Consider the following 12470-nt stretch of genomic DNA (forward strand, 5'->3'; position numbering starts at 1 on the left):
TTTAAATTATGTTGCGTGATTTCTTCATACAGTCGATGTTAAGATGAAACTTTATTGATCCCTGTGGGGAAATTAGGAAAAAGACAATGGAATATAAGCACATAAATAGGGCCGTTGGGGTCCATTGGGCAAATGATTTGACAGTGAGAATAAAAGCTTGATTTATAATTTTGGAAAAGTTCTACATCTCAAAGATAGAACATTGCGGTGACACTCCTTCAACTAGCCATAAACTAGGAAGTCCATATATGCTGTGTGTAAAATTTCGTTGAGATTGGATCACCTTTGCGAGAGAAAAATAGGTTTTGCATAGAAATTGGATTCTAGACCTTACATAGGAGTTATTAGGCAAAGCGTAAAGTTGCTTGTTATAGTGCCACCATCAGGCTGATCGGTGTCATGTGTTTTTGCCTGAGTGGTGGGGGAGATTTGAAACCTATGCACCAAATTTGGTTGCTCTAGGACTTACGGTCCCTGAGGTTCAGATCATTTTAGGGCAGAAAAAGAAGAAGAAGAAGAATTCTAACCAAAACAATAGTGAAACAAATGCAACAAAATGCAATATAAACAATTGTGGGGTTATATAAGTGTACTGCTGACATGTTAGGCAGAATGTATGGGGAAGTATGGATTACTTGATTACCTTGATTAATTAACTGACAGATAATACAGACCATAGTCATAAATCATGACCTCTAATACCTTTGATAGGCAGAATACCAAAACATTTATCCTCATTGTCAGACCTTGAATGTCATCTCTGCATCTTTCATCTTTCATTCTCACCACTGCAGAAAGAAATTACACTTTTGTCCACCAGAGGGCTCACAGGTCGCCTCTTCTGTCCTCACCCCTTCAAGTCCTTGTGTAAACAGTTCAAGTACATACAAGGCTGTTCAAAGCTCCTATTGGTAGCTTTGCACTTCATGATAGACAGTGTTGTAGTGGGAAATAAAAAGAACCATGACTGAGTAAGTAAACATAAGGCAAACAACTACCATTATATTTTCAGTATTCATTTTTCCTCAAAAGACCCTATCTTCTCCTAACTGACATCAGTTTGATGTTATAGTATGATGTACACCAGTGGTTCTCAACGTGGGGTCCATGGACCACCAGGGGTCCTTGAGGGGGTTCCAGGGGGTCCCCAGCAAATTTATGAATTGTTAAACTTCAGCATTATTTGATTTATAAGAAGTGAACACAATTAGACAATGCAGAAGAATGACTGTTCTCAATCATATCTAACAATAAAAATATTCTCCGATTTGGGTCAGAGAGAGAAAATCTCATCAAATGGGGTCTGTGGCTCTAATGTGGACTACATTAGGGGTCCTTGATGTGAAAAAGGTTGAGAATCACAGATGTACACTATGAATTTGCATCATAAAGGTTTATCTAAGCCTGAAAAGGTGGATTCTGCTAATAAAAAGGTGGGGAAACTGATTTTAAGCCTTTTATACCCTCCACTACACCTTGATGGAGTCTGGAACTCCATAAAGGTAGCGGCATTAAAGTGTTTTATTGATTAAGGGGAAGTAAATCCAGTTGTAGCCTAACATAAATTCGGATATAACCCAACATACTTAAGAGTAATGTTCACACAAAGCTACATTAGTGTCACAAACATCAGCCTTCTCAGACTTCATTCATTGTGAGTCTATTGATGAATGCCAAGAGAGAGGGCTGCCTACTGGTTAGGGTTAGACAGGGTTAGAGCGCACAGACAGGCGAGTTTTGATCATTTACAGCAGTGATTCTCAACCTTTTTCATATCAAGGACCCCTAATTTAGTCCACATTAGAGCCACAGACCACCATTGGATGAGATTTTGTCTCTTGGACCCAAATCTGAGAATATTCTTATTGTTAGATATGATTTTGTCCAGAATTCCATGACTGTCTGTATTGTAGGTAGAGAGATAACAGTGAAGCTATGATCAAAACAGTCATTCTTCTACATTCTCTAGTGAAGTTTAACAATTCATCAGTTTGCTGGGGACCCCCTGGAACCCCCTCAAGGACCCCTGGTGGTCCCCCGACCCCACGTTGAGAACCACTGCACTAGAGAACGCCTAAGGACGGGTGTTCTGATCAGAGGTTTCACTCTCTCCACTGTCATCTGCACTCCTACACTAAAGATTAACAACAAAATTATGACATGAAAAAGGTTTTGAACCCTTGCGTTACACCACTAAATAATCACATTAACGTTAGACTGATGGCCGTGATGCCTGATGAGTACTAGGGCCCTAAACATTATTCTGTGTGTAACTGATCCAACATCCTTCGTATGCTTTCACTTGCTTGAAAAACTCCTTTGGTCTCGTTGGATGTTTGGGCAGCTAGTTTACAGCTGCAATATATCAGTCGTTCAAGCCTGATTTCCCATAACAGCGAGCGCTCATGCTGTTCTTCAGAAGAGAAGAACTGCTTTGAGGCCAGCAACACTCATGGAGTCTACATTGAAGTGTGCTCTTGTAAGCTGAGACATTCAGAACGCCGTTACAGCCAGAGAGACATTTGCTGAAGATATTAGTTCATATTTTACTTTAAACCCAGTTATGAACAAACATACGCTTTGTGTTTTTTCCCCCCGAAACTGAATCGGGCCCCGAGCCACAGTTTAAATGATCACTTGCAAAAACCACAAACTCTCGGACATGTTTCAGTTTTTTTCTTTTTTTTTTTGTTCCTGAATTGTTTCCAAAGTAATCCGAAAGCCACGGCAAAAGACAGAGACGTTTCAAGGGTTGGCAGACGAAGAGCTCGCGTGCAAGAGTGATATTATGTACAGCTGATTGTATGATTGGATTTCTCTGGTTTCTTTTTCGCTCATCCCTCTCTTACTTTAAGCACAGCAGACTGCGTGTGCTTCAGCAAAACAAGAGCATGCAGTATTTGGAGAGAAAAAGTCAGTCTGGCACAAAAGGTTCACAGTGTGTATGAGATTTCAATCGCTTGCATGTTTGTTTTACTCATTTCAAAGAGTAAACTGAATACTTTTAACTGACCTAGCAATGGGATTTATATTTGAAATCTCTGATATACTGTTTCCTCTGCTTCATTTAGACGTTCATTTAGCTGTTGAGTACGTGAGGGCATTAAATTGAAACCCTTTCATAAGGATTGCCTGTGCAAAACATTCATAACCCTGACATATGTTATGCATAATACAAACATACAGTATATGCAAGTCCAAATCTACACTAATGATCACCTAATTACATATATGCATACAAATTGACATACATGCTTATATACCTAAAAATACACACATACATGCACGCACGCACGCACACACACACATACACAGATATGTAAACAAATACACACTAATTAACTGAAAACACAATTTAACAACAAAGGAATGATTTTGTAAACTGCTGGTTACAGCGCCATCATGTGGCCAATTACATACAATTACATTCATATTTGCAAGGACACCAATTTGTATCATTAGCCATTCTTCTTGGAAAGCTTTAGGTCTGTAGCATAATGCCTCTCACGGGAAATGCGGAGTTATAAAACACTATTTCATAGGCCACACCCACATTGACCATTCTCAACCAAATTTCATATATAGACTAAAAATTGGCGCTTGAACGCATACAGTAAATCAAATTTAAGAACATTTGTTCAACACGATTCTGAGATATCAACTTGCATGTGTGGCGCCCCCTAATGGCTGATTTAAAATTGGCTTTTCTGGTACATGTGTTCCACATTTAATGATGATTGGACAAACACACCTGCTAGCAAATTCATTGGGTAACAACAGCCAAAGTCATGAGTTTTTGTGTCTTGGTCTTCAGATTCTGTGTATCCATGTCAATAGGTCAAAAATTGAAGAAGCCTACTATAAGAAACTGTTTCAAAAAATGTAAAATGGCAGAAAATCTAATATGGCGGACCTTGATGGTCCAAAGACAAATTTGTCCCATGTGTCCCTGTGGTAATTGGCTCCAGTACTCCATGCTAACACTTTAACATTCACTATGTTGAGTGATAGCAGGCCATTAGCATTACCTCAAAAGTGAGAAAACATGAACTTGTGGCAGCTCTACAGCTAAATGGTAAGTCATCTTAAATGATATGTGGCCAAGTCTGGCAGTTTTGCCTTGAAAATTGGTCAAATGTACTCAAAATATGTTACAAAAATAACACAGGCCTACTGTTTTGAACTAGCAGGGACTACTTTCCCTGTTTTCATAGGAAGTGAAGGTAATGGGCAATGGGAGACTGTGAACAGCTAAAAATCACTGTGCAACAGATGAATATGTAGCTGTTTACCTGAAATAGTTCAAAAAATAAACCTGGCTACATCAGCTATATTGAATGAATTATATTTTATTTTATTATGTATGCTAAAGTGTTAGCATGGAGCCTACTATCACCCAACATAGTGTATGCTAAAGTGTTAGCATGGAGCCAACTATCACTCAACATAGTATGCTAAAGTGTTAGCATGGAGGCTACTATCACTCCACATAGTGTATGCTAAAGTGTTAGCATGGAGCATGCTATCACTCAACATAGTATGCTAAAGTGTTAGCATGGAGCCTACTATCACTCAACATAGTGTATGCTAAAGTGTTAGCATGGAGCCTACTATCATTCAACATGCTAAAGTATGGAGCCTACTATCACTCAACATAGTGTATGCTAAAGTGTTAGCATGGAGCCTACTATCATTCATCATAGTGTATGCTAAAGTGTTAGCATGGAGCCTACTATCACTCAACATGCTAAAGTATGGAGCCTACTATCACTCAACATAGTGTATGCTAAAATGTTAGCATGGAGCGTACTATCACTCAACATAGTGTATGCTAATGTGTTAGCATGGAGCCATTATCACTCCACATAGTGCTAAATTAAGTGTTAGCAAGGAAAAACGGAGCAAATACATGGGGACATGGTTGATGATTTTGGTGTCTATGGCTTAACGGCTAGTTGACCGATGGGACGATCTCCTAAAAACCCGGTGTGGCCTATTCCTTTAAGTTTTTATGCGGTCCTCTGCTGAGTGCATGGCTCCCCTCCAGGCTGACAGGACAACCTTGACTGTCAGAGCGATGAAAAAGACCACAGCTCTCTTTCTTCTCGTCCTGCCGGGCTCGGAGCATGAAAAACACATTCGCAGCTGTGGCTGGCGTCCGTCCCCCGGGACTCACTGTGTCTAAACAAACACAGAACCTCTCTTATCCCCAGCCCCGGCTCCCGGCATCTGGGAGGGCGAGGGCCTGGCGGATTTCTGCAATCCATTTGGCTTTATAGTGTCTGTAGGCCAACAACAAAAATATACACAAAACAAACTGGCTGGTCACCGCTCAGGCAATTCCAAGCCAAAAGGAACGGTAAAATACAGTTGTGTTTGGTGATGTGTGCCTACTCAAGGGTAGCATAGGTTAGCATAAAGGAGTGCTGTGCTCTGTGTGTGTGTGTGTGTGTGTGTGTGTGTGTGTGCGTGTGTGTGTGTGTGTGCGTGCGTGTGTGTGTGTGTCTTTGTTTTGTCCTTGGGATATGAACCATACAGAAGCATTTGGGAGAAGCATTTGAAATCAATAACTTCTATGTAGTGGTAAATAAAAAGCTGGGTGAAGCGGTGACCTCCAGTCGGTGATGCTCATGAACAACTACCGAAATGAACAAAAATCAATTATATTTTCAGAAAAAAACATTCATTTAGTACGCATTTCAGCAATTTAATCATTCATGCGAGCCTGAAAAGGTGGTAAAAGGTGGTAAATAAAAACACAACGGTTACAAGGCTAAGGAGCCACTAACTGAGAACCAAGCAGCATGTTGGCCTAATTTCCTTTCTACATGTGTCAGGGGGTCTTCTAGGTCTTCAACACCCTAAGGGGCTTGATCTGGTCATGTGACTTCATGTAGGCATTTTCCATAGCTGCAGATATATGTCTTTGTCTGTTGTCAGATCAGAACAATCAAACAATTACGCCAAACTCTCCGAGCACAGCCTGGAAACACGTCTGCTTCACCTACATCGTGATATGCAACTAGCTTGTGTTAGCTAGTTAGCCAGTTAGCATTTCACTGGTTCAAGACAAGTGGATTTTCATGGTTATTTGTTTCTCAAAATAACAATAAAATGTGAAATGTAATGAAATAAAATGTCATATGTATTGCTGGAATGTAGTAAAAGTTATGACAGCTTCAGTAGGAGGAGACCTAAAAGGTGAATTTTAATATTGCATTAATGGGGAATCTCTTTATGTGTCTGACTTCCCCTTCTTTCCAGTCACATCCTTCCCCTCTGTTTCTATCTATATGACCAACTGTTTTCAGTCATGTTTCATTTTTTATTGGCAAGTGAAACATACAGAAAGAACAGAGTCGACTGCTGCAAATGCATTATTCATAGGCATTTGTGAAATTTGGCTATTTGTGAGGTATATTTTTGAGGTAAATCATCAACTAGTCTTCCAAGCTACATGAAGCCTCTTAACATGGAAAATCTACTGGCTTGGCTGTAATCAAGGACACTCAGTTTATCCATCTTTTTATTAAAAAAATAGACACATTTTTAGGCTGATCAGATCTTTCGCCTATGATAGTGCATCATAGTAATTAAACTGATGCAACAAACAGGGATGCTTTCCTGAAAGTAGTGCTACATTTGATTTTTGCTTCTATTGGTGGCTTGTTTGCCTTTGATGATCCCCAACTGGAGCTCTTAGTTCCTTTTAACAGCACATGACTAGCAGAGAAATGTGAAAATATGGGATAATTACACATAATTACAGGTAAAAGCCTGATAGAGTCCTTCTGAATGTCAGGCTTAGTGTCTAAAATGAATTCAGCGGGTTACATTATTTAAAAGTCTAACCTCTGACCCACATACAGCAAGGCCACTTAGGCTCAACATAAACCGCTACTCTGTCAGCTGGACGCTGATTGGACGGGGGGGGCGGGCTCGGGAGCGCGCCGGTGTGGACGCGCTCGCCTGTGTTTCCAGGAGACTCTCTCGCGTGCCCGCGCGGATCTTCGTGCCTAAGCCGCTCGCGCGCGCCCGTCCGAATGTGTGTCGGGACCCCGGCGTGCCCGCCAGTGGAATGCGCGCGCCCGCTTCCCCCCGGAGCTCACGCGCTAATTGGAAATAGCCTGCGCTTTGAGTGTATGGATGTAGATTACGAGAAGTGAATAGGCATATTTAGTTGAGTTTTTAATTATAATTATTGACAGTATTTTGTAGTGTTATGCACTAAGGACTACAGTTAGAGTGAGCAGTGATGGATGGGCATTTCTCTGCAGACTGCGCCTCTCATAGTGCAACGGCACTGCAAATCTAGATCACCATTCTCTCTATGGGGATGAAAACTAAGCCTCGTTGTTTTTCTGCTGACAAGTTCATCTTTTGATGCGACTGATGGGACAGCCACTAATATTTTTTCCCATTTTTTAACGGATCGGACTATTTGCCTGCTTGTAGAACTTATTCTTTTTTCTTATTCCTAAGTGGAGCAGCCCATAAAAAACGAGGCAAACTAGCCTGTAGTCCTGTTCCTTTTAACTTATTCCGTTTGTGTGTATTTTTTTCCGGACTTTCTCGTTTGTTTGCAGGGGATTAGAGGGGGGAGAACATTTCTTGGTGGCTTTATGTAGCGCAGAAGGGGAACTGTGCGTCAAGGTTGTATTTCTGAAGGATTCATCTGAGGCTTATATAAGAAAAGAGTCGTCATGTATGCCGGGCGCAAGAGGAGAAAACCGGTCCAGAGAGCGTAAGTAATTTTTTTTTTCCATTTTACATCACTATGATGTTGACTGTATTTCAGTATAAAAGAGCACTGACACTGTTTCTAAGACGCACGAGACTGTGACAGGCCTTCAACGTCCCCTAATGGAATAATAGTAATAGAAAATTAAATGAAACCAACATGAATGGCCCCAATAAAGCCGTGGATTTATGTTGGATAAACAACCCTTTTGCTTGTATTCACCTTCCTTAAAGAAGGTGATTATTAGTATTATTAGTATTCATATAAGCGCTTACAATGTATCTGCGGTACTCAATAGTGAATTCATAGTGACCTTATTAATTTTCTCTTAATCTCCTGTGGTGTTATTATAATATTGCTATAGGGACTTGCAGTGCATCTGTGGTAAATACTGAGTTTATAGCGACCTTTAATGCTTAAGGTGTTTTTTTAATCTCCTATGGTATCACTATAATAGTCCTATAATATTCCTATAGGGGCTTATAGTGCAAATGTGATACTATAAATAGTGAATTTATAGTGACCTTTTCTTACTTAACGCCATTTTATATTAGAGTTATAGCCTAAAACAGGATGTTTTCTCTGTTTTTTGTCTAAAATGTATTGCAAGATTACTATAGCAATAATATTATTTCTGCATGGTTTCACTTGTGCAGTTTGACATGCGGATTCGGCCTGCAGAGGCGGATTTTAACCTTCAGAACTTAATTGTTCATCGTGTTGCAAACTCGACTAAAATCGTGCATTCGATTTATGAAAGTGTTTGGATGGGAAAATAGGCAGTGGAACTTTTCTGGGCCCCTTTACTGGGACCCCAGGCAGGCTGCGCCATTTTCTGTCAACACGCCCTTCAGCTGATCAGGCGGACAGTTTCATCCAACTCATTTTCTGTTTTGTTTTTTTTGTTTTTTTCCAGGGGAGCAGGTGTATTGTCCTGCAAGACTACAAATCTGACATAACGTTTAAACTTGGATATTAAATGTAGCTCAATTATTGCCTTAACAAAATGAACTGGCTAATGATTATATGTTAATATTGCAGAGTTGTCATATTATTTTGGATATGGAATAACACATGCAGATACAGATGTAGTCTATTATTATTTGGATGTCACCCAGCAGCATTACATACCTAAAAAAAACATGTAACATTAACAAAACAATAACAAATACAGACAGGTCACAGCAGGAAAATGGAGATAATAAATGTGTATTAATATAATATATAATATCATGTATTAATAATTAAGGCAATAGTGAGCTAGAGGCACAATAATAGCCTCATGATGCCTGAATCCTAAAAATACGGCTTGGTATTTTCTTATACCCAATAACTGGTCATTCATGATGAGAGCAAATGTTAATAATATCAATGCATCGGTCTACGCACACATTGCGTTAATAAAGCGCAGGCCGCGGTGTCAACAATTCATGCTGTGAGAACATTATTGAAATGATTAGGGAGCGCATGAGTCATTTTGTCATATTATCGTATTGGTATCACACTATGGAATCCTGTATGGTCATTTTTGCTAATTTCATAATGAGGCATAATGCTTTTTTTTTTCTTTTTTTTTTTGCAGCATTCTGGAACAAAAAAATTTGATTGGTCGCATTTGGCAAAATTGACTTTAAAATAGAAGGTAGAGGAAAAAATAAAATACCTACTTACCACTAAATTCTTTGAAGCTTTTTTTCTTTTTTTCCCAATAAATTCTACCTTATTTCACCTTTGTTTACATTTTCGGCCTCCTTTACACTGCTTCAAATTGAGACTCAGGAAGATTCCCATCACTCATTTTACCAAAATATTAAGACTGGAGTTATCAGTGTCTTTAGAAAGATATGGTTGAATTTTTCATGGTTATAGTGCATATTTATCATTTTAAATAATTTGTATGGAAGCCAAAATCTTTCAGATTACAGGTAATCTGATGAGGTTTCTCTCAAGCAGCCACGATTTTCCACCTGAAAGAATATACACTCCAAATATTTTGTATTTGTTCTTCGCATATGGTCTCTGGATGACTTCCAATAGTGGATTTCCCTTGCAGTAGGGGCCCATAATATCTTCCAATAGCCTTGTGTTTAGCCAATAAGATTGCTGTGTGATTTTAAAGGTTTCAACCTCCTACACATGCGCACACCCTCCCCAAAACAACACATGCCATTTGATAGTCTGGTATCCAAAGCACCTCACAGTACCACGAGCCAGGGAAAACCCTTACAATACAATTTAAGAGTGTACTATATCAGTGGTTCTCAACGTGGGGTCCGGGGACCACCAGGGGTCCTTGAGGGGGTTCCAGGGGGTCCCCAGCAAATTAATGAAGTGTTAAACTTCAGCATTATTTAATTTACAAGAAGTGAACACAATTAGAGAATGTAGAAGAATGACTGTTTTTCATAGTTTCACTGTTATCTCTCTACCTACAATACAGACGTAATCATATCTAGCAATACAAATATTCTCAGATTTGAGTCTGAGAAACAAAATCTCATCAAATGGGGGTCCGTGGCCCTGATATGGACTAAATTCTCTTTGATATGAAAAACGTTGAGAATCACTGTACTCAAGGGTGTAGGTTTGATTTTGACATTGGTAGGGACACAAATGGGGGAGGTCCGGAGGGGATGTAACCCCCACTGGAAGCTGAGGCATTTTGCATTTATGATAGACTTCTGACCGCCATTTCATGTCATCTAGATCAGTGATTCTCAACCTTTTTCATATCGAGGACCCCTAGTTTAGTCCACATTAGAGCCATGGACCCCCATGTGATGAGATTTTGTCTCTCGGACCCAAATCTGAGAATACTTTTATTATTAGATTTGATTTTGATCCAGAATCCCATGACTGTCTGTATTGTAGGTAGAGAGATAACAGTGAAACTAAGATCAAAACAGTCATTCTTCTACATTCTGTAATTGTGTTAACTATTTGTAAATTAAATGATGCTGAAGTTTAACAATTCATCAATTTGCTGGGGACCCCCTGGAACCCCCTCAAGGACCGCTGGTGGTCCCCGGACCCCACGTTGAGAACCACTGATCTAGATAGTTATGGTAGCCAATACACTCATTAACAGACACACAGACACAGGGGTGTAGCACATTAATGAATCCTTTACTCAAATTTGCCAGCTGAATGGGACTTTGAAGAGCACATTTTGTTTTAAGGCAGGTACTGTAGTACTGTTGCCTATTCAAACCAACGATCTGTATTTACATTTAAAATAATAATAATAATAATAATAAGATATTGTAAACTATATCCAAACCCTACATACAAACAGCTGAGTGTCCACTGCCTTGCTCCTATTTGAAGGAGCCAAACACATGCCTACGCCTGTCATTAACAGAGATGAACTGTTGGCATATTTGTTTTACATCAGTGTCCAGTGTGGCACACAGCAGCATTGTTCAATCTCACTTGTGACATGTAGGCTACTTACGGTCGTCACTTGTCACAGACGCACGCGACACGGTACTTAAATAAACTAACTTTAATGGCTAAACACAACTGTTACTAATATAATAATAATAATAATAATATACGCATTTCATACGTTAGCATGAAATGGCAAAGCCAATCAGCGATTTTTTGGGGGGGTTAGGGAGGCGGTGTCACGCCAATTTTTATCCGGGTGACGCAATAACATTCTAAAACAGCTGTTATACTAAAGTTTCATTACAGCGTCCGTTGCTATGCCGACGCGGGACACCAATGCACCTGCAATGCACTACACCAATGCAGCGGGACTCGTAGTAGAGAACGCGATCTGTTAACATTGACTAGACACTGACGGACAAAACAACGTTTATTGTCAATCACAATAATTGCTAGGGACATTTCAGAGTCGCTTGATATTGGTAGGGACACGTCCCTACCGTCCCTACCCAATTCTACGCCCTTGACTGTACTATATATCTGTTTCTGGGGGGAAAAAATGCAATATTTCTATTTCTTGGCATGATTTAGAAAATCTGATGTGTACAGAAATCGGATCTAGGAAAAGGCATGGAGGGACATTTTGAAAGCTGAGATATTTCCGTTGTAAAAAACAAAACAGCCACCAGTGGACCATGGTTTGTCCATTCCAGTGTATCATTAAATTCTAAGAGTAAGTGTCACTTTAAAAAAAAAAGTTAAAAAAAAAGTTAATATCTCATTTGGGAGCAAAACACAGCAGACTTTCCATTATTAATAAGCTTTGATTTTTCTGTGGCAATTAGAGTAGACAAGTGTTGACTGGAGAATCGTATGTTCAGTCACAGAGCTGATATGGCTCTGGGGCATCTGTTCAAAACTATCTAAAGTGTTAAATGAACTGTGCCGGACTGATAGAAACACTGGCATCGCATTGTTTTTTACACTCTTCGTTAAATGAACTCTGACTTGACTCTGATTTTGCCGTGACCTCTTCGCTTCCCCGGGCTCCTCAGGGTGAAGCAGCCTCCGACCGAGGGGGCCAAGTCCAACCCGTCCAAACGGCATCGAGACCGTCTGAACGGAGAGCTGGAGAGGCTGGCCAGCCTGCTGCCGTTCCCCGAGGAGGTGACCACCAGCCTGGACAAGCTCTCCATCCTCCGCCTGAGTGTCAGCTACCTGCGAGCCAAGAACTTCTTCTCTGGTAAATTTACTCTCTGTACTCTACTGCAGTGATTCTCAACCTTTTTCATATCAAGGACCCCTAATGTAGTCCACATTAGAGCCACAGACCCCCATT

The 12470-nt window shown here is 40.1% G+C and overlaps 1 protein-coding gene across 1 annotated transcript in view; it reads left to right on the top strand.

The window, feature by feature from the left end:
• Positions 1-7703: 7703 nt before the first annotated feature.
• LOC139924527 (aryl hydrocarbon receptor-like) overlaps positions 7704-12470 on the top strand; it is a 37469-nt gene continuing 32702 nt past the window's right edge. The window contains exons 1-2 of the mRNA XM_071915593.1: positions 7704-7744; positions 12187-12374. Coding sequence (XP_071771694.1) covers positions 7704-7744; positions 12187-12374 — 229 coding nt within the window. The remainder of the gene's footprint in view (positions 7745-12186; positions 12375-12470) is intronic.

The sequence above is a fragment of the Centroberyx gerrardi genome, chromosome 10, assembly GCF_048128805.1.
Source record: "Centroberyx gerrardi isolate f3 chromosome 10, fCenGer3.hap1.cur.20231027, whole genome shotgun sequence".
Classification (NCBI taxonomy): domain Eukaryota; kingdom Metazoa; phylum Chordata; class Actinopteri; order Beryciformes; family Berycidae; genus Centroberyx; species Centroberyx gerrardi.